Below are 27489 nucleotides of genomic sequence, written 5' to 3' on the forward strand. Positions count from 1 at the left end.
GCAGTTCTTATAGATATCTTACATCAGAGGAGTGGGGAAAGATTTTAATTTGTTAATCCTACTGGCCTGGTTGTCTGTCAGCTAGCGCTTAGAGGACTCATACCTCCCATGAAGTCAGGAAGAAGAAAGAGAACCCTAAGTGACACTTTGTTTAAAATGCCAGAGCATGAGGGATTCATTTCTTGGCGGTGCTGTTGTGCATTAGGAATGCAGGCAAGGTGGGTGTTATTTAGCTTGCTTTGCTCATATGAAGAAGGCAATGATTTGAGTAGAATGCTGTGGAATTTCTTAGCCCAGCTAGCATATGGAGGACTACACAAACCCAGGGTTGTAAAATAATAAAATAAATGGCCTATGGCAGGCCATCTGCCTTTTGCTTGGTATTTAAGGTGTTTCATGCCAAATTTAAATCTAATCCTATTATTCTAAATATTTTTATTTGAGATAGCAGCTAAGATTCCCAGAGCTTAATGGTGCACATGGTGAAAATATTCTAATGTGGAGCACTTAAAGTAAGAAGGCGGGTTACCTAAGGGTTATCCAGGGAGCTGCTGCCCGCTTCTTTACAATTTCACTGATCAATTGCAGCAGCAACCAAGCAGGGGTGTGCTCTGCTCAGTCTTTGCACACTTGGTATAAAAATAAGCATCCTCATTTCCGAACCCAGTGCAGCAAATAATATATTGACATTTATACAAAGAATCAAAAAGAACAGAAACATTTTTTAAAGGATGAAACCAGCTACTGAGAATTATGCAGCACCAAGCAGGAGTGAAGCGGTAGATTCAGTGACCACCCTCCTTTACCTCTCCTTCTGGGCTCCAAGAGGGGCGGTAATGAGCGCATCCAAAATGGTGGTCCAAGCCTAGATGTATTTGACTTTCCTCTGAGTAACTGGAGGGTTTAAAGAAATTATATTACATTTAGCAAGAAGGATTTGCCTTCCATAAAGTTCTTGGCCAGAGTGGAATCCATATATATATACCAAGATTTGAGTACCTATGTGTGTTGGGAGCCACTGTGAAAGAAAAAATTATATGTGATGTGTGTATATATTATGCGTGTATTACAGTTACAAACAGGTATCTGTTATGAGCACAGCATTTTAAATTTACATTTGGCATTGTGTTTTATGGCTGTGCTAAGCACCGGGATTTCAAATTATTCTGTGACACCAACTTTGTACAGACCAAACATTCCAATTAGCAGGGAAGGTTTGGAAGATTCGCCACTTCGAGCACAAACCATTTATAGTTAGACACCATGGCAACTGTGGATGTGCCCCTTCCGTAATTCACGTTAAGTGCCATAATGATGATTAAAGAGGAAATCTTAGTTTGAACACCACTGAAATGGTTTGCTAGCAGCCAGCCTTATCATTCGGAGTGTCATGTCCATTCTGAAGTACATGCTGGGTGGAGAATTGGGAAAGGTTTTATCCATGAGGCAACCACACAGATTAAGATTTTTCCTGAACCAATTTCATGTCTAGGTGTCCCATCTGACATTGCTTAGAACATCCTCTTTTTCTTTGTTCTCATTTTTTTTCATTTGTTTTTTTCAGAAACACACAGCAGTATTGATGAGTAGACCCTTGGGTTCAGAGATTGGGCTGAAACGCACCATGCCTGCTTCCATCCTTTGCTCCGGAAAGTTGTGAATTGCTCATGCCTATAGGGAGGAAGGATGGCACATGGGATTCCTTCTCAAGGCAAGGTTACCATAACGGTGGATGAGTACAGCTCCAACCCCACCCAGGCATTCACGCACTACAACATCAACCAGAGCAGATTCCAGCCGCCACATGTACATATGTAAGTATCACTCATGAACTTAAAAAAATTAGCCATCAGGAAACTAGAAATAAAATAAGAAATTCACTGATGACTTCTGCACAGGAGAATAAAAGGTGTATGATTCCCCAAACAGATGGGTATCTATGGTTCCAAGTACAACTCAGAGGAATCCTCCACGTCGGTGTAACGCTGAACTTTTCCAGAGTATGTACTTTCAACTACAATTTGGCATGAGATCTTCAGAGCCTCTGAGGGTTGCCCTCATTTTGTGTATAACAACGGAGAGGTTAAGGTATTTGCCTAATGTCACACAGTGAATTTTGGCAGAGTCTCCTGACCCCTAATTTAGTTTGCTTTATGTTATACTGCTTGCCTCCATGATGAAATATCTTTAAAATTTCTGTAGTTTCCCCCCACAACACACACCTCACCCCCCCCCCACCCCTTTACATTCAGCTGGGAAACAGGCCTAATTGGGACTAATTGTCCAGCCACTGCTAAATCCATCGTCTTGCCTGTTGCTCGTAGAACGTGTGCTGCATGCTGCAGGACTCAAACAATATGGGGAACAAAGGATTAAGGGACAGTGGAATAGTTGGTTCCAGGAATTGTACTTTCCCCTCACTCCCTAATACTATTTAAGTCATGTCTCAGTTTAAACTGTTTCAGGAGCAAAGTGTGGGAGAAATCCAGAGGCAAAGATTTTGCAGCACCTGGATGCACACCAGCTTTTTTTCCGTTCCTCTGCTGCAGGATGTGCTGGGCTTTCAGCAGAAGGGGCAAAAGGTCACCATCTCCCTTGTTTATTCAAGGCCTGGTGCTCATTCTCTATTAGACTCTTCCAATGTCTAACATGAGTCTTTCACAGTAGGCCTAAACCCCTTTGCAAACCATTATGTAGTCAAGAGAGAAAAGAGGTTAGGGCTCTGTTGAATGTTTTTGCCATTGCTGGCAAAATTGAACTCGGGGCACGTCCAAGTCACAAGCTCTTTTTTAAGTAATTGTTTTATTTGAGCATTTAAAAAAAAACAGTAGGTCTCCCCCCAACCCAACACGCACACACATGTGCACACACACACTCTCAACCCCCCCACCCGCCAATTTAGAAACACTAACCAAACAAAAAGATCCTTCTCTTGACTGCCTGGGTAGTATAGTAAATACTGGGATGTACTTCGCAAGTATGCAAATAGAGCTACTCAATTATCTATGATGGGAATTCTGCAAAAAAAAAAAAAAAAAAAAAGGAGAAGAAAAAGAAAAATCCTTGCAAATGGTTAATGCTAAACTATTTCTAAGATTCTTCCACTTTCTTTAAATCAGAATATATTCATGATAATGAAGGATTCCTAACATGGTTTTAAGGAGAGGTTTTTAAGGGGAATAAGATTTTTCTTTGTTAAAATGGCTTTTCTGAACAATAACTGTGTTCATTTCAAATATTCCTTTTATTCTTCTGCTTCTGATAATTTCTTTTTCTTCAAATATGTTATAGAATGTGTGCAAGCTGGGCTTAGGATTCCTTTAGCTCTGCTTTGCTGGTGTGACGTTTTGTATTAGAGAATCACAAAGCACTTTGTGGATTCTGTTTCCTCCCAGGCAAAAGAAAGTATATTTTGCCCCAGATTCCTTGGAAAATGACTTAGCTTATTCTTCACTTGTTTGTAGCCCTAAGATTCCACTGGTGAACTGTGAATGCTCAGAGATACTTTAAAAATCATGTAACTTTAGGACTGATGTGCTTAGATCTAGCCATGAAAAGTTCGAAGGATCAAATTATAGCTTTTATGAAAACAAGGCTTGAAAAATGGAGTTTGCAGTGGCAGCCTAGACAGCTGTGTAGCCCTTTTACCAGACTTCCTTCCTAGAAGTAGAGGATTCTTCCACGGTCAACTCCAGCTGGCCTTTTCACCTTCATCACCCACTAAGGGCTTCCCACCTGAACCCTTTGTTCCAGCCACGCATGTTGACTCTACCACCTGAGCACCCCGTGAGCCCTTTCCATCTCAATGCTTTTACTGTTTCTCACAGCTGAGACACTCTTACACTCTGCTGAGAGCCAGTTCAGGCCCCTCTATGTCTAGGAAACCTCTTCTATCTCACCCAATCCAAAATGACTGTGCCTACCTACCCCCCTACCAACACGATATCCCTCGTCATTTGGTATTTACTTCAAACCAGACCTCTCTCCCACCCGCCCTCTCTCTCAACTATATCATTCATTTCTTAAAGGCAGGGATTGAGCAGGTAACAGGTGCTTAGAAATACTAATTGATTGCTTGCTTGCTTGATCCATTGATTTGATTGTGAATTGAGATGAGAAATTGTGATTGAGATTTGGAAATTTTCATTGGGATCCTTCTGTCCTGTCTTAATATTTTGAGTGTTTGTATGAACGTGTGTGCATGTTATCAAGATGCTGGCCGACCTTTTCCTTGGCCTTTCTTTTCCGTGCTTGGTGCCCTGGCACGGTGACCGGCCCATGCTGGGCATTCAGCTTAGTTATATGGGATCATGTTATATTTTAAAAGATTGCCTTGAGTCTAAATAGAAACTTAAATTGGCTGGAAAATACCTATAAAATGTTTAGTCTAAAATGTCTTAAGTTTTTCTAAAATTTTTAACATGTTATGGTAGAGCTTTACTCCTCTCCACAAAGATATTGTCTTTTCCACTTGAATAGTTGCTCATTTATTTTGCATGGGTTTCTTAAAATATTTGCTTTCCTTTGGCACTTAACAACTGAGGTCTATGAAGACCCATGACAGATCACCTGGATTGGAGTTACAATGCTGGGTCCTTAAATGATCTGTTATTTTCTTTCATGACACCTAGTTGAGGTTTTCTTACCTTAGTTAAGGAATAGCTCACTTCCCATTTAATTCAGTTTGTCTCACCTCAGCTTTGTGACCCATCTTGGGCAATTTACCTCTTTTCTCCTGGCCTCAGTAAATGTAAACATTTGTACCAAATGATAGCTATGGATCTTTTTAGCTCTGACATTGCAATTAAGACATTTATTTGCAAGGTGTTGCTGTGGAGGGAACGCAGATGCATAAGACCCGGTTCCCATCTTTAGAAGCTCATCAGTGATTCAGAGTTGTTCTTTCCACTGGCTTTAAGGGTTTACTCCATGGTCTTGTTTGGCTTTACCTGTGAGTTCTGACCAGGTTGCTACCAAGCTTTCTAAGAGTCACCAGCCTATACATCTCTGCCTGTGACGTAGGGAGGATTTTTTTTTAAAAGAAAGCCATCCGATATGACCTTGGAAAAGAAAATTAAAGCGCAGTTGGAGTTGACAGGGCAGACTTGAACCCAGAATTCATGAGCCCCTCTTATCCAGACTCTTGAACATACTGATAGATGTGATAGTTGAAAACCAACAATTAACAGGGCTTCATTTTTCTACAACCCTGTCATCTTCCCCAGCAGAATGTTATTTAGTATTTTTAATGATGAAAATTATTTAGTATTTTTAATGATAGTGGGAGGAGGTGCTCAAGGAGCCAGTGTAGGTCTGAAAACACCGTCAAGATTTGGTATGTTTTAGATTATCTGAGGCCTAATAAAATGCTGTAAGACATCTTTAGTAGGGTACCCAACCATCTCCGTTTTTGCATCGAAAGTCCCACATTCCGGGAGACCCCTCAGTTCCCTGCAAACCAGGATGGTTGGCTACCCTACTGAGGTTAATTCCTCAACTTTTTCTTTAAGGTTTGGTTGCTAGGAAGCTCAAATCAAATTTATTTTCAGTTTTAGCTACGTCCTTGTCTACGGCTTTAGTTGTCAACACCCCTGGAACCTTACTTAGCTCTTGTTCTTTTATACTTATTTTGAGGAGGCAGTGTAGTGTCATGGTCGGAGTCTCCAGTGGAATCAGATTGTTGGATTTAAAACCTGGTTGCACCACTTACTAGCTGTGTAACCAACCATGGACAAAGGTATTAACTTCTCTGGGTTTTTTTTCCCCATCTCTAAAGTGTGGATGATAAAAGTAGTGCCTATCTCCAAAGGTTGCTGTGAAGGTTAAAAACTTGTAAAGTTTTTAGAGGAGTGCTTAGTACATACTCTGTACTCAGTAAATGTTAGCTCTTCGCATTAATGATTGTTTTATTGATTCTGCACCTTTTTAGTCTAAGCTGTCTCAGTCCGTTTTGAAAATCACTGGAGTATAAATAAATGAATAAATAACAGAATCACTAGTAAGTTTGTCCTGTCTTCCTCCAGGACTCATTACTAGCAAACTTGGCTGGGTGGGAGTTTTGGCTATCAGGGTTGGAAGGTGCCCTGACTTCTTTTTTTAAAATTTTTTGTTTCTAAATTTTTTATTGAAGTATAGTTAACTTACAAAATTGTATTAGTTTCAGGTGTACAAAATAGTAATTCTGTATTTTTATAGGTTATACTCCATATAAAGTGATTATAAAATATTGGCTGTATTCCCAGTGTTGTACATTACATTCTTGTAGCTTATCTATTTTATACCTATTAGTTCGTACCCTTAATCACCCTCACTTATTTTGCCCCCGCTCCACCTCTTACCAATCTAGCAACCACCAGTCTGTTCTCTGTGTCTGTGAGTCTGTTTCCGTTTTGTTATATTTGTTCGTTTGTTTTATTTTTTAGATGCCACATGTAAGTGAAAACATATAGTATTTGTCTTTCTCTGTCTGTGCCTTGACTTCTTATTGCCTGTCAAGGAGTGTCTCATCTGCCTTCAGTTACTCCATGGGATTGACAGTCCCAAGGGGGCAAGGAATCCCAAGAGCTGAGTGTCGCCTGGTTGTTCTCTGCAGGGTCGTCTCAGGCCCTTGTACCCCCATCAGTCAGTGTCTTAGGCTTTCTGCCTATGGCTGTGGTTACAACAGAAGCATCAAGAGTTAACCATAATTAACTAGGACTGAGTACAAAGGGCACAGCTTGAGCTGGGGAATGAGGACAGTATTCACATGGCAGCTGAGAATGTGGTCTGAAATCAGAGATCTGTATCCACATGCTGATCCCACCAGTTACTGGCTTGGCTAGGTGATGGACAGAATTATTGAACTTCAGTCTTCTCATCTATAAAATGGGTTTGACGAGTCTCTAAAACGGTTGTAAACAATATATGAGATTATGTATATGACATAGTGCCCAGAAGATAGCACTTGATAAATAGATGCTGTGTTAATATTTATGGTCTTGTGCATTAGCTGGTGAGCATGAAATAAGTGTTAACATCTTTTTGTTTGAACTGCTTGCATAAAACTTGACAAGACCAACTTGTTCTTGTTGCTTTGTTGTGTTTTACAGCATCTGTCAGTGTTTGCTTGGGTATTGCTAATCCGAAATGATCTGAAGCTTTTAGGGTATCTGGGTGATCTTTCCATGCCAAATTGTTACAGGATTTTGTTTGTCTGATCTGAAGTTTCATTCTTGCATGGTAGGAAGTAAATGTTTATTTCAGGTCTGAATTAGGTATCCTTAGATGCAGGAAGAAAGTTACAGAAGAGTGCTATAGAATGATGCCATTTGGTTAAAAAAAATCTCAAAATGTGTAGAAAGATAAATACCAACATTACTGGTGATCATGTAGGGAATAAATTTGCAAACAAATCTGGGAGAGGGAGTGATGGGTAAAGATCTTACGCTTTTTATTTTATATACTTTTGGATAATTTAAATTATTTTTATAAGAACTATGTAATACTTTTATGATAATAAAACTTTTTTTAAAGAATGATAAAAATGTGATTTGTCTACAGTCCCTTCTGCTTTGTTAGCAAGGTTTGCATTAAAGGCTCACTGTAATGTAAATCTACTTTCTTTGAGCACTGCTTCCTTGGGAGGTACCTTCTTCTGTTTTATGTTATAATCAAGGTATAGACCAAAGGCTGTTCATTGGTTCAGTATAATTCAGCTTGGTCATGTGTGGAAAGATGTGAGGCCAAGGATGCTGGCTACTTCTTAGTCCTATAACTGGAGGGAAATTTCTTTAAGAAGTACCTTCAAATTCATTTTTGAAAGCCAGCAGAGTACATAGTATCAGTAAACAGATAGCTTGCTATAGTGGATGACTTGACAGTGTTTCAGGGAACCTGGATTCTGGTCCCGTCTTGGTCACTAATTAGGTTTGTGATTCCGAGCAAGTTGAGCCTCTTTGAATTTCAAGTTCCTCACCAGCCATTGGGCTCCATGCCCTTTAGCTTCATTCCTTCCTACTCTGGCAGTCTAGGGTTTCTCCTTTTCTTCTCTTTTCTTTAGTCTGTTTGAAATTAAGAACACAAATCCCTCATCATTAGTGATATTCTGTAGGGAAAGATTATAATAGTGAGATATCATGGGGATGCTTTGGAGGGGGAAGACCAATGACCTCTTCCTCACACAGAGGAAGAGTATCAATGAATGGGTGAATGTCTGGGGCTCTGTAACATTGCACATTACTAACAAGGTAGAAATTCATCCTTTGTCGCAGAGCTGGGCTGCATTCACTGTGCAAAAAAAAAAAAAAAAAAAAATTCTAAACGTTTTTCTCTTGGTAAGCTGCTTTCTCCTTCTCATTACAAATTTATCACTGGCCTGAACATTAGCATGGCCATAATTTCTGTTAATGTTTTCAATCTGAAATTCGTCTTGGAGATGGCTGAATGGCCCTTTTGGTTTGCGCTCATATATAAACACGGGGTATTTTTCTTTTTAAAAATAAGCTCTTTTTCCTATATGCTCCCTGAGGGCACTGTCTCGTGGTCCGTGGCAGTTAGACTTCATTTTAGAACTGACTTATTTCCTATTCTGTCGATTTCTTTGTTTGAATTCTGGCTTTAAAAAGGCAACCTAAAATTAGATATATTTTTTTGTCCATATGGATTTGTTCTTAGAAACTTAGCTGTATGTTGCATAACTGGGTAGTTTTGTTTGTTTGTTTGTTTTTGGTTACTTGACTCTCTGGGAGGGTAAAGAATTTTGACAAATAAAGTAGATTCTTTCTACTGTGGTATGCCTGGATTTCAAATCCTGAGGCAGTTATCTACATTTGCAGAGAGAAACATTCATACGGAAAGTGTGGCCAGTTCCTATCCTGAAACTAGGAACTCGCTGCTCACCTCTCCTTAGGTATTAAATTTATCTCCTGCTCTAAGTACAGTTTTTTAAAAAATTTCTTTTAGGGAGACATTTTGATAAAAAGAGACAAAATGACAAGACTAGCTAAACAGGAAGTATTATAATAGGGAGTCTGTCTTTGAAACATGCTTAATTTTAATTCTGAGATTTAGAGCCAATGAAAATGTAGATTTTAAGACATAAAAACAAAGCTAATGCCACTAGATCTGCCACATTTTGTGTAACAAACTCTAGGTAGTTCTGAACTATTTCCAAAAGGAGAAAAAGCTCACCGAGTCTGGGAAGATCTATCCACCATCAGCTTGTTTTTCTTCTTTTTCAGTATTTCCTTAGCTCTCTCCTTCCCATGTCTCTTCCCCTTTCAGACTTTCCTAGCATCCAGGAAATTGGATGTTTCAGTAGCTATCCTGGCATGATTAGGCTATTATTTCAATATTAGTACAGACAAAACTACCACACTTTTCCAGACCGCCGTGTTAGTCTGCCTCTTTTTTTTTTTAATGTAAAGAGTACACTTAGAGGCTTTGTCTGTGTAGAAACACTAACTCTGCAAAGAGGAAACTCTGTTGAATTTATTGGCCTTTGCAGTATTTGGGTCTGCATAGTTTTCTTCTGTTTTGCTTTGAAGATGTTTTTTTCTTCAGTTTCTGTCCCTTTAGAAGGGTAAAATATATGCAAATAAGAAAATGCGTTGTTGCAGGCTTTTCATTTTTTTTTCCTTTACCACAAATCAAGAATATAAGCCCCTCTAGTTGGTTTAAATTTTTGTATGGCTTTATATTACATAGCAAAACTCTTGACACTAGTCGAGGAAAAAAAAAAAACAGGAAAAGAAACACTAGTACCATTTAATAAAGCAAACAAGTAAATTTTCAGTACTTGATATTATTGCGCCTTAAAATTCCAGATGAGAATTAAACCCTTCTTGAAGTTCATTTGTCGGTAGTGGCTTCGTTAAAAGATTACAGGGCACTACACCATAACATGAACTCTACTCAAATCCATTTATTTCTTTGGTAGACAGTCTCTGAAACCTTCCAGCTCAAAGGTTTGACAATTCTTGGATTGGAAAAATATCTTTTCCCACCTTTTGGTGGGCTATTTCGGCATTGCTGCTGATTGGCTAAGAAAAGTGGCCTTACTTGTAGTATTTAGTTTTAGGTATTTGGGCCACAGACCAAGTTTCAAACCGTTTACGTATTGTACGCTTCGTTTAAAATGTGTTTTGCAAAAAAAAAAAAAAAAAAATGTGTTTTGCACAAAGACTTAAAACTGAAATCAAGAAAAAAAGTGAAATCTCCCACCAGCTAAGCAACCTCAGCATGTTTCTCTAATTTCCTGAGTTAGCCTTTTGCTATGACATAGACATTCTACCAGCTCTATTTTGGTCCTGAGTTTTGGAAAATTTTTCCCCCTTTTGTTTCATTTTGCTTTGCCTTAAGACTTCAGAGATAACCACAGAAGCCTGTCAGACTGCATTAGGCATTTTTTAAAAAAAATCACAAGTATCATACCCATTGCTCTTGGTTTTGCCTTATATTTAATATATTCCATTTTTTTTAAAAGTACCAACTTTTACACGTTTGTCCTGCTTGGGTGGGCAGCAGATATAATGTGGAGGTACATGTTTTATGGAGAAGAGGGAAGATAGTGGTATATGTGAAGGAGAGAGAAAAGACGAGAGGGAGGGCCTAGCAGATATATCCTGTTAGTTCATAACTCTTTCTTGCAATTATGATGTCCCTGGCCTTGGGCTTGACTTTAACACCAGGAACGTGTCAGCATCCCTAAACATCCGTCAGCAGGAAGATAAGACAGATTTCACCTTGGCTTTGTGGGGTATGCATGCCAACTGTACATACCAATGGATCCAGCATTTGAAAGGATCAGAATAGCAATTTTTGATACATTGACCTGTTTTGATCCCTGAGAAGGAACACTTTGGTAGGCCTTTTTAGGTAACTCAGAAGTTGAGGTTTGCATTTCAATATATAAAAAAAAGTCCATTTGAGAAATAGTGAACTATGAATTGGCTTTTGAGAAATGTAAAAGTATCTGAAACTTCAATTGCCTGAGGTCTGCCATCTGTTAGTATCTAGGAGACTTACCATGCGTTGTGCTCAGATTCTGACTTTTACAGGTTAACTTGTTTTCACTTTGTTCCTGACCTTCACATTTTGGGCACAGCTGGATGCACTGAAACCTATTTTGACTCCACCAACTTAGAGAAAAGAAGAATGAGGAGGAGGGAGTCTTTGGGAAGAATAGACAGACTAGGAAGGAGGTATTAACTCCTAAAGGATATTAATTCCGAATTCTTCCATAATGCAGTTCAAAGAAGGATCTGTTTTCCCCCATGTGAAATATAAAGGCATAGGTAGGTGTCCTTTTCCTTACAGAAGAGTGAGTCCACTACCACCCCCTTGCCCACTGACACTCTTGAGAATTCAGAAGGGAAATAATAACCCCGCGGGAGGTGGTTGGCCCCATGTCGTGCCCCTTGGTGGCGGATGGCTGGCCTGTTTTGCATCTCTCCATCTCGACCCCTCCACCACGTTAACGGCAGCCGGCACGCTCCACTGTTTATCTTGGAATTGGATACCATCATCTTGGCAACCAAACTGGGACCTTTCCTGCTCAGATTGTTTGTCATTTGTTGTTAATTATCTGTTACCATAAATTCTGCACTTTGAGAAAAAAGGGAATGTTTTGAAATATTTCCTCCAACATGTAAGTGGAGCTTCATTTTCTGTGGACAGAAGAGGGGAAAAAACGATCAGCCCTTTTGGGAATGGGTTTCAGGGAAATCAAATGCTCTGGTTTTTCAGACCGGATGGGTTAGATCCTGCTAATGCAGCCAGGATTCGCAGCAGAAGAACCTTTGCAATTCAGGAATGATCTATATTTGTGAGAGGTACCCCCTTCTGAGGGAAAAAAAAATTTACCTTTACATAAGGAGTTGTGCTTTTATCGCAGTCTCTTTGTGCTATAATTGTGTGTGTGTGTGTGTATGCTCGAGAGCCTGTTCCCTGCAGTTTCTCACTTTCAAAGGTTATTAAGACAAAGCAGTCCAAAGTGAAAGGTAGCTTCTGCTTACCTGCCTTTATGAGGCATTTATTTTGTCAAGTATAGAATTAAAATGAGCTTTCTGGCCATTAGTGGATTTTAGTCATGCCCCCGCCCTCTGCAGGGAAGGTTGCGTCACCTTATAAACAAACAGCACTGTTTTGTGAGGTGCTGTATCATGAGCTAGGGAGCCACCGCTGGACTTACTGTCTTAACAAAGGGGTCAACAGAAGAACAGGAGACAGGAAGAATGCGTGCATGCATTTTGGAGGGAAGAGTTTGGAAGTGAAGTGGTTATTGCTAAGCAGAAATCGAGGCACATTTAAAGACATAAAAACTGAAATCGTTTGAAAAGTTCCAAAAGAAAGTATATCCAGAATCCAGGCTGTCTCTCCACCCCGGGACCCCTTACATGTGTTCGCTTATAGTCTCTGTTGCTAGTATCTCATCTTTACCATGGGAATCATAACAATATATGCTTCCATAAGTAATGGTGAAGGTTATATTAGATGATGCTTAGTATTGAGTAAAGCACTTAGCGCAGTATCCCAACGCTCAATGCATGGGAGCTACTGTTACTAATATTGTTTACCCACAACATCAATGCTTGAACTTCAGCAGAGTTTTAATGGCGGCACATAGACCATCATCACCATAACTTTTTTTGGTTGCCATTAAGTTTGGTGTGTCTGTTTTCTTCTCGTTGAGGAGCTTTTGTTTTTGTTTTCCTCTCACTGTTCAAGTTTTTAGGGTTGTGCTGCCTCCCAAGGCATCCCCACACTGGCAGGGAGGGATTGAGTCTCTGTTAACCTGCTGATAGTCAGGGGCACAGACTTAATAGACACCCATCGCAGCTCCTGCCTGCTGCTTGGGACAGTGTAGCTCTCAGAGATGTGCCTTTTCCTGGAGTTGAGGAACTTGCCTGGGTCTGCTGCCTTTGGTTTCTGCAGAGCCAGAAAATGTTCTTCCCAGGCTTAGAAGGAAGGAATCCTGACCTGAATGGTGTTGCCCCTGAAATAAAACATCCTTTCTACGTATTCCACTTCCGTTATCCTTTTCTCTCCTCTCTCAGTGTTTTTCAAAGGGAGTACGGTAGGTGTGTGTGCATTATTTTAGAGCACAGATTACGATCAGATCTTAGGATTAAGAAATGAGTGTTAACCTAGTGTCTCAGATTCAGGAACAGTTTGCGTATGAGAACGAGAGACTGGATGGAGGAGAATGGAGGTTGAAAAAACGCACCCTCACGCTGCTCTGGGGGAGGCTGGGGAAAGGATTTAACACTTTGGATTCGTTAGAGGCCATTAAAACTCTGATGGGGTTGGATTACCTGACTGCACATCTGAAACATGAAACTCTTGCCCAAAGCATGCAATCGAGCTAAGCTCAAAATTCAAGGCCTTCCCCTAAGACTGGCCTCTGGGTAAGCCTCACTGTGGATGGCAAAATGATTTCCTTTGAGAGGAGCAAGACTGCAGTGAGGTTTTTATGGCCAATTGAGCCTGTATATTGGTGCCAGCCAGACAGTTGGCAGCACTTAGTGCCAAGTTCGGTGATCTGTCCACCAGTTTTTCCCAAGGTCTTCAATTCCGTCTGGATTCAGGGCTGACATTGAAGAGAAGTACATTGTAAATCCAACTTCCTAGGCATGCCTCCTGAATTTTTTATTTTTCCAAGTGGAGAGGTACTGAGAGGTGCCGGGAGAGCAACAGGCTGCTCCCCTGCCGCTAACTTTGAGGCTTGGAATGATGTCCTCCTCCCTAAATACACTTTCTTTCCTCTCTCCACCTTTTTCACTGCTTCAGGGGAGCCCCTACCCCTTTCTCTGGATTACGTGAACCCTTTGTGTGTATGGACCCAGAGCACCTACAAGTACTGCTTTCCCTTGGTCGCACTTTTTATAAATGTGTTTTCTGAATGTTTGTGAAACGTCTGTCTTCCACTAGGCTTTAAGCTCTCCGAAGGCAGCATCTCTTTTTTTTTTTGCAGTACGCGGGCCTCTTACTGTTGTGGCCTCTCCCATTGCGGAGCACAGGCTCCGGACCCGCAGGCTCAGTGGCCATGGCTCACGGGCCCAGCCGCTCCGCGGCATGTGGGATCTTCCCGGACCGGGGCACGAACCCGCGTCTCCTGCATCGGCAGGCGGACTCTCAACCACTGCACCACCAGGGAAGCCCGGCAGCAACTCTTTATTTTTTGTTGCCCATTTGTATCCACAGCACGTATCATAGTGCTATCACATTCTAGATACTCTCCAAATACTTGTTGAATGAATGAATGACAGTTGAGTTTTCAGGGATTCCATGTTCTCTTACTATGTGCTTTCCCAAGAAGTGTGTGCTCCCTTGGAATCATTCATTCATTTTGAGGGCATGTATTTAGACTTGATGGTATACTTGGCTTTAAAAAGGGTAACTTATGAGTCTCCCGTGTTTTTTTCAGGATGGAGCTGGATGAAGCTCAGAGTGAGTATTTCTGATACTCCTACACTAATGCTATAATCTATCCTGCCTTCGGTTGACTCTTACTTTGACAGTAGTAGACTCTCATTTCTAACACAGGAAAAATGTCAAAGTTTCACTTTCATCTTGACCCTAAAGATTTGGGTTTCCTATCTTGTTCTCTACCTTAAAAACTGAGGTATTAGAAAGTATGTTGTCTTAACTCCTTGTAAAGTGCTTACTTATTTATCCTATTTGGCATCAACTATTATTGGCTAGAAGCGTGAAATTAATTAGGAAATATTTCAGCCCGATTACCAGGAGCCTGTCAGCTGTCCCTAATATGTCGAGTTTACCTGAAATGAAGACCATGAAAACGGGTCATCTCTTATCACGGGAATCGCACATTTTGCATAAAGCGAACCGATTTTATTCTGTATCTTATGTTTTTAACAACTTTGCTTTTTTTTTGTAGTAAACTCTTCTAGTTCTTATCATACGACTATTTTCACAGAAACCTGTGATTTGGGTTTACTACAGATAACACCACTATAACAACATTGGTGTTATACGGTGATTGAAAGCCTTCTGAAACTTTTGTTTTAAAGGTGAAACAAATGAAATTTAAAGGAAGTATGCAATGGATTTCTAATTACTGGTGACTAAGCTATAAACTTCTTGAAAAGTAAATGACAAAAAAATGCTGCTGAAGAGTGCCAAGCTTAAGGAAGAATTTTACAAGGGGCAGAGCATAAAAGAGGGCAGAGAATAAGAGAGATTTGCATGGCAAGCACTTTGGGGCAGGAAGTTGTTAATTTAAGTGATGGGCTTTAGGTTTTCTCCCTGACTGTCCCCTTACTGTGTCTACTAAGAAAGGTGTTGTATAATTAGGCTTTCTGGAGATCCCCTTTGGCTGAGGACCTAATTGAGTTTCAGGACTAGAGGGCTGAGCTGGATGGAGTTGGGGGAGCTTTTGGCCCTGCTGGTCCAAACCCATGGATGGACCTGCCTCTTTGATAAGTACCTGTAGTGACTGGCAGTGACATTGTTTGGGGAAAGTATGGTTTAGTAATTGAATAGTCGGTGCTCCTTAGTATATGAAAATCTCTCTCTAACATAGGGAAGACACCAAAATCCACATGTGCAATTTAAATGAGCTTGTATTCTGCATTATAAATATGCACCGGATGCCAAGTAGAAAACCGGAACACTCTCTCAGGATGCTGTTAGGGCCAAGCGGAATCTCATTAGGGACGGCTTCAAAGATCAGTTCCTCGTGTCCATAAAAACAAGTGTAAATTATCTGGTGCACGCCTGCTGTTAGCAGTTGCGGTGTTGCATTATGCATGATGCCAGGCTGCACAGAGGAGCCACAAACCGCTCGGAGCTCCAAAATAGATGTGGGGATTCCTCCACCCATACATAGATATTTTTTTGGTGCTGAGTCCTACATTTTGGAAATTTATTGGTGTGTTTCAGTTAATGGAGGGTGCTACATATAACCTGCTCATACATTTTTGATGAATTGGAGTCAGTTTGGAGAGGCGTGATAAGGCTCTGAATGGTTTATATGAATGACCAATCTACTCAGATTTATGTATTTTGTTCACATCTGGAGTCAGATTATGGGCATAGCACAGTGCCTGGTACAATAAATAGTTATTGAGGAAGAAGTGAGTAAATGGATGTCTTCTTGGGTCTAGCAGTCAGAATAATGTAGAAATGCAAACCACCCAGTCCTTGTCTAGTAGGGATGTTTTGCTTACTTGGGGAGACAATCAAATGTGTCTGAATTAAATACATTTGATAAAATAACCGTGTGTGCATTGTTAGTAATAGAAGGATCAAGGTGTGTTTTTGCATACCTGTGTGCTGTGCTCACTGGGAGGGAAACATGTAAAGACTTTTACATATGGACAGTTGGCAACCCAGAGAGCTTAAATGACCAGAGCAAGGTCACACAGGACACCTGACTTACAGTACATTGTGTGTGTCTTTGTGACCCTTAGTGAGCAGAAGGTGCTTAAGCAACTTACAGTTTGGGGAAGACAATAAATCCTAACCGGGGCCCACTGAAAAAAAATGCATAACGCCAAAGTTGTGAGTTAAGTTTTATTTGGGGCCACTGAGGACTATAGCCTGGGAGACAGCGTCTCAGATAGCTCTGAGGAACTGCTCCAAAGAGGTAGCGGGGAAGGTCAGTGTATTATATATATATATGATTTTAGTGAAGCACCAGTTCTGGCAGAGGCTGGCTGCTAGTCACGAGGAGCATATGTCTCCGTTAATGATTTTAGTACTTTTCTAGATATGAGGAGATGCAAGAATTTGCACTCATAAAAATCTTCTCCTGAAAATATCTAACTATCTGAAGTCCTGTTCTGTCAGTTTTCCCCAGATCACAGAGGTGCCTCATTCCTGGTCTCCATCCCGAACTCCTTTCAGGGAGTGTTGAAGGTCAGTGGCTGTGGTGGATAGTGACTTAATCCTTGTAGAGGCAGATGGCAAGTGCTAGTTTTTAGCTGGCAGTGAGTAGGAGAAGCGGGGGAGAATTTCTTTAAGAACACATCTGAAATAAGCCTTTTACGAGTAATCTGACTTCATTCTATTAAATTGCTTTCCAATTTTATTTCCTAATTTTCCACTGTAGACATAGCCCAGGTTAGTCAAAGCGTCTTCATGTCTAATTCTTTTCCCACACATGAAAGAAGGAAAGCTCCCTGTAGGAGGCACCCCGTTATGGAAAACTGTTTAAATGAAACAGGAGCAGCTATTTTCTGCCATGGAGGATCACACTTTGCTTTCATTTCATAATATCTCCTCCTTTTCTTACCACCCATGTGTCCCTTGGTTCCTCTAAAACCTGGCAGTGTTTTTCTGTACCTCAGAGTCCAGAAACCACTGACATTTCCTACTCGGAGACGACGCATACTGGACAGCACTTGCATCTTTGCTGGGATGTAGGAACTGAGAAGTGTGGAGCCATGTGCCATGGACTTGGACAGTGGCACACATTCCAGACAAGTGAAATGGTTTCTGGCCCACTGCTTGTGCTGTGTGGGAATGAGCAAACCTATATGCTTCTAGGTCTTTTGGAGACATGAAGATAGAAGGTTAGATGCTTCAACACAGTACCTTTTACACAGTTCAATTTGAGTACAGTTTTGAGACCTGACCGTGGTTGAATATCAAGGGTTACTTCAAAGTCACCTGCATTTTTGAGAATTTCTCAAAGGTTGCTATTTGGAAATAATCTCTCTGACCAAAAAAAAGTGGTGTTACTGCATAGAAAATTGCTTCCGCGAGCCGTAATCGGTGTTGGCATCACTTGGGAGACCATCGAAGTGTGTCTTCTTCACTAAGATTCAGAAACCCCGTAGCCACGAGTCACTCTGCAAGTAGCATTTCCAGCCACGTGCGCTTGGTAAAAGCTCTGTGGTAGGTATGAGGTACCCTATTAAACTTCTTTATGTTAAAACTGAAGCTGGGCCCAAGTTGGCTTTGGCGACGGTCCTCTCTGCCTAGGGTGCCGCAGATCTAGCTATCAGCCAGCCTCGCACCAAATGCCTCGGATGCTGGTGCGGTGGCCTGCAGCTGGGCCTTGGCTCAGTTGCTGGTGGTGAGCCAGCAGTACCTGTTAGATCTTTAAAAACGGAGCAGCACAGACAAGTAGAAAAATTCTTCCAGCTCTGTTGCTTTTCTGGGAAGTTCAGAGAGGGCATTTAGCAGCGACGTTTGCATTCAGTTCTAACTATTGAACTTCGTAATAGGAAAATTATCTAATAAAAGCTCTAGTTTTGGGTGGTGACTAAAATGAGTAGTTCTGGAATGCTCAAGACCCCCACTTAACTGCACAGAGAAGCTCATAAAATATGCATGGTGAGGAGTCCAGCTAGTGAATATATTAGTTGTAGCAGTCTTTACCTCCCTGTAGAAATTATACATCTCCATTGTTTATATACGAATGTGTGTGTATGTATCTGCACACATACCCACAGATAAATGAAGGTTTAAAATTAAACATAGATGAAAGTGTTTTCTGAACACTGCTTATGGCTATCTAAAAAACAAATAAAACATTGGACATTGTTTGCATGTGGGTTGCACACCTCAGCTAACGATTACTAACACGGTTGACCTTGTTTTCTATTGAGGGCACCGAGAAGCTACATTATTAAGCATATTGGGTCAACCCGGAGTTCACAGTTAACATCATTTTTCTTTCTGTGGAGATGAAAAGGTCTTCAGCCAGATTGTTTTCTTTTGGTTCCACACCAGGTGGGGGGTAGCATGATTTTTGCATGACTATGGCTCTGCTCTATAAATGAGCAGATTCAGTCTTTTGTTTTAAATGTAATCAGCAAGATTGCATTTGCATTGCTTGTAAGTGAATCGCATAAGTGAAATTACACTGCCTGCATCTCATTTGGTATCATAAAATGTTACGGGATGCAGGCCGTTTTTCTCCAGCTAAAGTGTCTTCAGTTGGTATTAGGGTGCTTGCTTTCATTTTCCTTTGTGACCAAATTTATTGCATTCTGCAGAGCTAGGGCTCATATTTTCACTTAGGTTAGTTGCTGGAGAAATACTCATTCATGTTCCCTAGAATAAGCTAAAATATTGGTTCAGTAGCGGGTAAATGGAGTTTTAAGACTATCTCACGTCGTGTAGCAAGTAATTGGTAATCACTTGCTGTAGTTTGAGACAAACTTCTGCTTACTAAGAGTAAATAAATGCTAGTCACTGTTGGTTGGAAGTATAATGCAATCTAAAGCTTTTCAGGCAGTTAATGTAAACCACAAGATGGTTTACATAAAACAAAAACAAAAACTTCAGTTAGTCACTTTTTTTTAATGACCAGTATAAAATACATATCTTAATTGGCTCTTAGGACATTCTTAAGGCAGATGACTTAACAGTCATTTTGAGATTCCTCCGCTTATTTCCTTGAAAATAAATAATTTAACACAACAGTAATAATCACTGACTTCAAAAGTCAGTAATTTATTTCAGTGACAAATGAGAATGCCCTATTTCACAGATCCCTCCCCCTTCCATTGAGGTTTTCTTAATTCATGAATTTTTCAGGTGGAAGTTTGAGGGAAGGGTATGAGTTCTTAGATAACCTAGAACATGGTGTGGTTATCCACAAAACCGCTGTTTGTTAAGTACATTACTGATAAAACCCCACAAGGCAGCAGGCAGCTGAAGTGCTGATTATGCCCTTTGGTAAATGTGAAAACTGCTTTCAGAAAGAAAAAGTATGCCAGTTATACTGATATACCAACAAAATCAAAGTGCTGAATAACGAATGATGATCTTTAGTTATTTGGATAGTTATTAGTAGAAAAAAAAATGGGAAGAATTAAATGTGACGAATAGGAAATGTAAATATCAGAGGGTGCGTTGTTTTGCCTATCAAAAGAGAAGACTTGAGAATACTAAATCCAAAAGCAAAACTAACATTCTAAAATAGCTTACAGGTTTTTTTCAGTAAGACCTTGAAGGAAAAGTGCAGTTTTGTATTCTCATTATCTTAAAAAAAAATGTGTCTAGAAAAACGTTTCATATGGAAGGAGAGGATTGAGTATAACTTCTTTTTAATTAGTAAATTTTTAATTGAAGCATGAGACATAGAAGTGTACAAATTAACTGTATTTGACTAAATGAATTATCACAAAGGGAACATGCTTATGTGATCAGTATTGGATGTAGTTTTAAGGATCATTTGTTTTAGTCTGCAAAACAATATTCCAAAGTCATGAGATTTTAAATATCATAGTCTCTGATAAACTTGTGTTAATAAAAATTGTAGAGACCTTTGTTACTAGCACTGTGTGATTTACAAAGGAGATAATTGTACATGTTGGGATCCCAGTGGCCTCCCTAGGATTCCTCTGTAGTTGGAAGTTGCAGGGCTGAGTATATATGTGACTACTGTGACTTTTATTTAAACTGGTCTCTAAGGCATACTTTCCATTTGTAGTCATTTAAGATTTCCCGAAGGCTCCTCTCTGTGATTTGATAATTCTCTGGATAATATTTCCAAACTGATGACCTTCTTGAGTTAAAATAATTTTTTTAGTCTAGCTTTAAAGACATCTTTATTTTCTATTCCATTCATCACCATTTTCTCATTGAAAAAATTAACCATGCCTATTCCACTTCAAATGGGCAGCTGCACTTTGAAACTAGATCCTTCTTTTGGCTGTAATTGTCCAAATGAGGAGGACTAGGTTGGCTAACTATTTTGAAAGGAATTGGTTGTGACTGTAAAGCACTTTTTTTTTCTTTTTTTGCGGTACGCGGGCCTCTCACTGTTGTGGCCTCTCCTGTTGCGGAGCACAGGCTCCGGACGCGCAGGCCCAGTGGCCGTGGCTCACGGGCCCAGCCGCTCCGCGGCTTGTGGGATCCTCCCGGACCGGGGCACGAACCTGTGTCCCCTGCATCAGCAGGCGGACTCCCAACCACTGCGCCACCAGGGGAGCCCATGTAAAGCATTTTTATGCTTTCATTTTTTTCTGTTCAAATTTTGGTGTGTTCCCAGCTAGAAAAAAAAAAAAAAAAAGGAAGAAGAAAGTTAACAAGGAAGGAGGGAGGGAAGAAAGAAGGACAGAAACAAAAGAAAGAGGAAAAGGAGGGGAGGCAGTTCACAAAATACTTGTAAGGAAGACAGCTCTTCCATGGAAATAGCTTAACTCCAGCCTTGGAAGAAAGGGAAAGAATGACTCCAAAATCTAGTCTGAAAAAGACTTTGGGGCTTGAAGTATGACTGTAAACTACGGACACAGAGTTTTCTTTTTCATAAATTCCCCAGAATAAATAAAATAGTAAAAAAATGCATACATGCATACATGTGTGTGTGTGTGTGTGTGTGTGTGTGTGTGTGTGTGTGTTTATTCTGTTTGGTGTCATTTTCATCTATTCCTGCAATACCTACATTGCTCAGTATGATTCTGAAACTATTTCTTTAGCGGTTGTCTTTGGAGCCAATTCATGGATATATAAGGAAAGAATTCTGTTTTCCAGTTACAGATATCATCTTCATACATATTCATTCATACCTTCCTTGTGAAATCCTTAAGGTGTCCAAGGAATAAAATTCATCAGTGAGTTTTTACTTTTGACTTTCTCACTCTGGCCACAGGGCACTTTAGAGTTACCAGGCTAAATGTCTTCTTTGGTTGCCTGAAGAGTTTTTATATACATAGTACTACGGCAGCCTTATACTTGTCTACAAAGGTACTAGACTGTCTATTGGAGAGCTGATCCAAATGATCCTATGCAAATGGGAAATATGATCTATCAGCTTACAGACTAAAATAATTGCACATTCTGTTTAGGTGACCAAGATGGCTGATTAGAGATGGTTACTGATTGGTTACTTAACAAGTAGCCATTTTTTTCAAAGGAAACTAACAATCGTAATAGACTAGCTGGCTATATATGTATGTTAAATCTCATAACTAGGGAAGAACACTTCCAAATGAACATGAATTATAGCTCTGTTTATTATACAATTGTGAAAGCTAATAATTTGTCTTGACATAATAGCTGCTTTGAGCTATCAAGAGTCACGAATAAGTGAAAATACATATAAATTTCCAAAAATATATTTGAATTCTTATATTTTGATTATACATTGTCTCCAACAAAAAGTTCATACTGATACCTCTAGTTAAGACAGAAATATTCTAAAACTCACTTAACCTTATAAAGAGAATGGCGAATACCATGGTCTCAGAGTTTTGATATGTACTTGCTTATTTGACATGGTCATGCTTTTATTCATTCACTAATTCAAGTATTTATTGAATTCATGCTATGTCCCAGGCAAGCAAACTGCTTGAGTCTGGGACTGTTTAACAAATTGAAATGATAATCTCATAAATTTATTATGGGGGAAAATAATTCAATGTAATGCACACTAATGATCTGTATCGGTCTTGAATCAAAATTTGTCATAGCCTAGAGTATAAAACTAACCCTCATTATTTTGATTATCTTCCATTTGATGGCTTTCTCTTCATTTTGTTGTCTTATTTTGCTTGGTTAAACACTCTTTTTAGGGAACCCTTTTCCCCTCTCCTTCAGGGCATCTTAGATCTTCTGGGCTTCAGGGCAGACAGTCTACGGTAGACCAAGGAAACCAGTTAAAATGAGCAAACCAGACAGAACAAGACAAAATCCACAGAGATTATAATAATAATAATAATAAATAATGGCTACCTTCTTTTGAGTGCGTATTGTCTACCCAGTAAGTGCTAACTGCCTTAATACATTATTTTATTTAATTCTTAATATAACCCTCGGAAGTAGGTGGTGTTATTCTCATTTTGCAGATAAGAAAACCAAGGCTAAAAGAAGCTGCCCAGAGTGGCCTGGGTTTCACAGCTGGTCAGTGAAACATGTTTACCTGAGTCTATGCATCATGCCACTCTGTCAAGGAGGCAGCGATAGACCCACAGATTAAAGACTTGGATTTTGACTGTTTTCTTCTTCATGAAGAAGCATGAAGTAAATACAATCCCGATCCACAAACATATTTTTGGAATAGTTCCACTGATTGAGGCTCTGTAGAGAAGCATGACCTAGGATGACTTTTTCTCTCAGATAGAAACACAAGTGTGGAGGAATTCATTATTAGGAGGCTGGGGGAATCCATGGAGAAAATCATATTGGATTGAGACTCAAGTGATGTAGGCTTCATCTGTAATATGGAAATAATACTGGTTAGAGCAGATGGTCTTCAAGGATCCTTGCGTCTCAAGCGTTCTAAGATTTTAGTCTGAAGTTACTCAGAATTCCTTGTATTCCTGGACTTTCCACTCAAACACTACGTGGATTGGAAGATAATGCAAAGAGAGGTACAAATGGAAACATTACACTCACAAGTCATGTAATAACAGAAGGAATGCTCAAGACTGTTAACCCATTCAGCTAAACACCCAAAACTGAGTATAAGCATTTAAGAAGGAAAAGATTTTCTCTACCTCTAAGTACATTTGGGGGCCTTTGGAAGACAGAGATTTCCTCAAAGAACACATTGATATGGAAGTATGAAATAAAGATGTGGAGACTGGGCCTTTTACTGAGTGAAATGAAGAATTTGAGATTCCAGAGAAGTGTGTCAAGGTTTTATTTCTTTCACTGGTTCTTAGACACACTCATCTAAGAATATATCAGTGGCCTGAGAAAGCCTCTAGTTTCAGAATGGCTGCTGACTCACGCTTTGACGCTGGACAAGTCTCTCCAGCCTTGTTTTCTTATCTGTAAGATGTAGTATAGGTCCCCCAAACTGCCAAAACATCTGTAAATCAAGTATATCTTCAGATGTCACACAAGCCAGAGAGTGACAATACTGAGATGGTGTTTGGAGTGATGGGGCTCCCAAGTGACTTGAGTTATGGCCAAATGACCAAGTCAGAGGACCTGGACTCACGTCATTCCTATGGAGCAGAATAAGAAAATTCCAGAGTGAAAAAAAGAAATATGCAGTTGAGTGAGAATGGTTTGTCCTCTGGAATGAGTTAAATGGGTGATGATAATTCTGCTGTCGTACACAATGGCATTGAGGAAGATGGTGGAGGAGGCCAGATCGTTCAGTCCAGCATTGCTGTGGAGTCCCGGAGACTCTCTGCTTTGGGGTTGGTGTGAGCTGCAGGTCTAGAAAGGACGAGAGGGCCTGTTACTCTGAGGAGTGTATACTAGTGCACGAATGCAAGGGAGACCAGGCTTAAGGGAAGGCAGAAGTGCGGCATCTTCTAGCCCAAAGGTGTGGCAGGAGGTGGCAAATCTCTAGTGGATAATCTTGAGTTCGGGGGAAGAAATTTTAAAATAGGAACCCAGCCTTAAAGGAACAGAGTGAGGGCAAATGGATTGCGTTCCCTGGAATTGTAGGTTATAAAGGCTTATGGCAGGAAGGAGGAGAAGCTCATTTCCTAGAACTGAAGTGGAAAGCAAAGCAGAGGGAGATGCCCAAGTGGCTTGTCCCTGAGATGCTTGAGGAATGGATTAGGATTTTCTGGATGCCATCTATGGTCAGGGTTGGTCAAGGTTAGCCCAGAAGCCTGGCCTGGGACTGAGCTGAGTGGTGAGCATGCAGCTGCCGTAGCTCTGGGGAGAGACCTGGCTTGGGGACAGGGAACCTTGCTGTGTATTTGTTGGGAAATTCACAAAATGCCTGGAGGACCCTATGTTAGTTAAGGTGCCCCAAGACATGCCAAGAAGTCTGAGAAGGGTGTGCTTTTTCTCTCTCGTTCTTAGTTTGCCTCATAAGGTTAAAAAGAAGGCACAGTAGTCCTCAATTTCTTAATCTCTAAGTCTTTGATTTATGTTTCTGATTATTTATGGTCATAAAATGGTCAGTGTAATCTACCTGACAGCTTCCTCCTTGCTGTAAAGGCTTTTCTTGTCAGTAATACTGAAATCCTTACAATGTAAGACAGACCTGTGCCAGAGATGGCCCTTGGAGCTGTAGATACCATAGTTAACACTCAAAGAACCCTTTGAAGTGGTTATGTATCCTTCCTTCATGAGGCTTGAATCGGGATTCAAACCCAGCTCTTCTTATTACAAAGCCCATTCTTTTTCACAAGGCTATCCTGACTTTCAACTTGAAGTACTTTCTTTCCTGTGTCTCGATCTTGTTTTTAACAGGAACAATGAAGATGTTCAAAATTCCAGCTGCCGTGCCTAGAAATCTACAGGAAGAAATGCTGTCTTCTCTTTGCTTAACCTTTAAATGCTTCAGACAAAAATAGGTGTTGGTTTGTTTTTTAACTGTAGGAAACGCAAATGTAACTCACGAGTTGTTTCTTGAGACCACACCATCCTTCCCAAATTTGAAAGGCATGGCACTGAATATTGGATCTTAAGATGATGGTCATGGGTGAGCATGGAGGTAGTGAGTGAGCCCTGATGATTGTGTTTTCTGACCTCTAAGCAAGACCTACATTGTTTTTTTACTACATAAGCCTTGCCTTTCTGCTTCTCTCTCTCTTTTTTTTTTTCTGAAAGACAATATAAGGAACGTGGTAGTTTACTTTATAAAGTAGGTTTGATGGTGCAGTTGGCGGCAAATGGTGTTGAGTGGTGATGGAACAGTGATTTTTGGAAATAAACTGTGTAGGGGAAGAAGAGGAAAGGAGATACATATGTGCCCTGTGTTTGCATTGGAGCAGGCAACGCACAGGTGGGAGGTGTTTGTGCTCGTCCCTGGGCTCGCCGTGGGTGGCCAGGACTGTCCAGAACATGATTTTATTTATCTTAGAGGAGTTGCTGTCATTTTTTTCCCCCAGAACTATTGGCATTTGAGGTTCACACATCACTGAACTCCTGGTCTGTTGGCATTTGAAGAGTACGATTCACGGTGTTTCTCACTTATGGCGAGAAGTTATATAGCTAGTGCCCCAAATGGCCCAGTTCATGACCACAGGCAGCCCCAGTGTTAGGGCTGTGTGTCTAGAAATCTTGTCTGGGCTTGACAGCTTAAAAGCCTTTAGGGGGAGTTCAGCAATGGGAAACGGCTAAGAAAATTACGGCAAAACTAACCCATGAAATATCCTGCAGCCAGTGAAAACGTTTATAAAGGGTCTGCAGTAACACTGAAAATGCTGATGTTATAATGATTGAAGTGGAGCCCCCAAATCCCCGAATATAACATTTTGAATGCAGAATGATCCCAATTATGTTTTAAAAATGCATAGTGAGGGCTTCCCTGGTGGCGCAGTGGTTGAGAGTCCGACTGCCGCCGATGCAGGGGACATGGGTTCATGCCCTGGTGCGGGAAGATCCCACGTGCCGCGGAGCGGCTGGGCCCGTGAGCCATGGCCGCTGAGCCTGCGCGTCCGGAGCCTGTGCTCCGCAACGGGAGAGGCCACAACAGTGAGAGCCCCGCGTACGGCAAAAAAAAAAAAAAAAAAAAAAAAAAAAAAAAAAACATAGTGAAAATATGAAATGGAAAGAGACCAAAATGTTACTAGTAGCAATTCTTAGGTAAATGAAGCTGGGTTCATCTTTCTTTGCTTTGTATGCACATATTCTTAATTTTGTTGATGTTAGTTATTTGTGACTTTAGTAAGCATATATTTTCCAATTAGGAGGATAAAGGCTTTTTTAACAGCAGAATAATAATTTCACATATTTGGGGGAAACTTGCCTTTCTGGATCAGGGAAATTTGCTTGTCCTTTGTGATTCTGGTTTCTCAGGTGACTCTTACTTGACTGAATTAACACATCACTTTGTGTAAAATAACACCTACTTGACACAAGTACTGAGATGACCTAGAAGACTTGGCAGTTTTAATAGTATTAGATGAATAATAATTTTAAGAGATAGGGTTGAATTATGAGTCACAAACTGGTATGTTCTTTCGCATTTAGGGTGCAGGCTGATTTATTATCCATATAGAAGAGAAAGTTGGAATAATTCATTAAGCAGACTATTGGGTTTTGTCATCCTAGTGAAATTAGGGCTATCCTGAGAAATTTCTGTAGAGACAGAAATAATGACAAAACAATACTAATTATGATCATTATTGGTCCTTCACACCATACTCAGTGCGTTCTCATTACTTCCTCACAACATCTCTATGAGGTATTTTTACCCCTAATGTAAATGTGGAAAAGCTGAAGTATGAGATTCAATAACTTGCCCACGTTCCAGAGATTGTCCGTTTGTATATTTGGGATTTGGATCCATGCTGTTTGTCCCGAGAACTTATTATGCTCATAAAGTATTATGAGCGATTCTAGTAAATTTCATGCAGAAATTTATATTCAACTACTTGTTTTTCTTTTAAATGAACTAAGAGATGGATGTGAATGATATTTAGACCAGTCAGAACACCTGATGACAGATAGCACTTTATGGTTTTCAGGGTATTTTCTGTTGGACAATAACCAAGTGGACGAAACTCGAATTTCAGATGCTTATTAGGTGTTTAAAAGTTATACCTAATATTTGAAATCTTCAGATCTAGAGAAAACTTGTATTTCTTCAATTTAACATTGGATTTGTATAGAAAAAAAGTACTGGACTGGGAGGCAGTGTAATAGTGAATAAGCCAGGAGTTGGACAGACAC

General features: G+C 40.3%; 1 protein-coding gene across 1 annotated transcript in view; it reads left to right on the plus strand.

The window, feature by feature from the left end:
* The window catches only part of MPPED2 (metallophosphoesterase domain containing 2), a 172732-nt gene that overhangs the window by 4229 nt on the left and 141014 nt on the right, over positions 1 to 27489 (plus strand). The window contains exon 2 of the mRNA XM_004263953.4: positions 1565 to 1814. Within this exon, the coding sequence (XP_004264001.1) occupies positions 1687 to 1814 (128 nt within the window). The 5' untranslated portion in view covers positions 1565 to 1686. The remainder of the gene's footprint in view (positions 1 to 1564; positions 1815 to 27489) is intronic.

Source organism: Orcinus orca, chromosome 8, assembly GCF_937001465.1.
Source record: "Orcinus orca chromosome 8, mOrcOrc1.1, whole genome shotgun sequence".
NCBI classification, from domain to species: Eukaryota; Metazoa; Chordata; class Mammalia; order Artiodactyla; family Delphinidae; genus Orcinus; species Orcinus orca.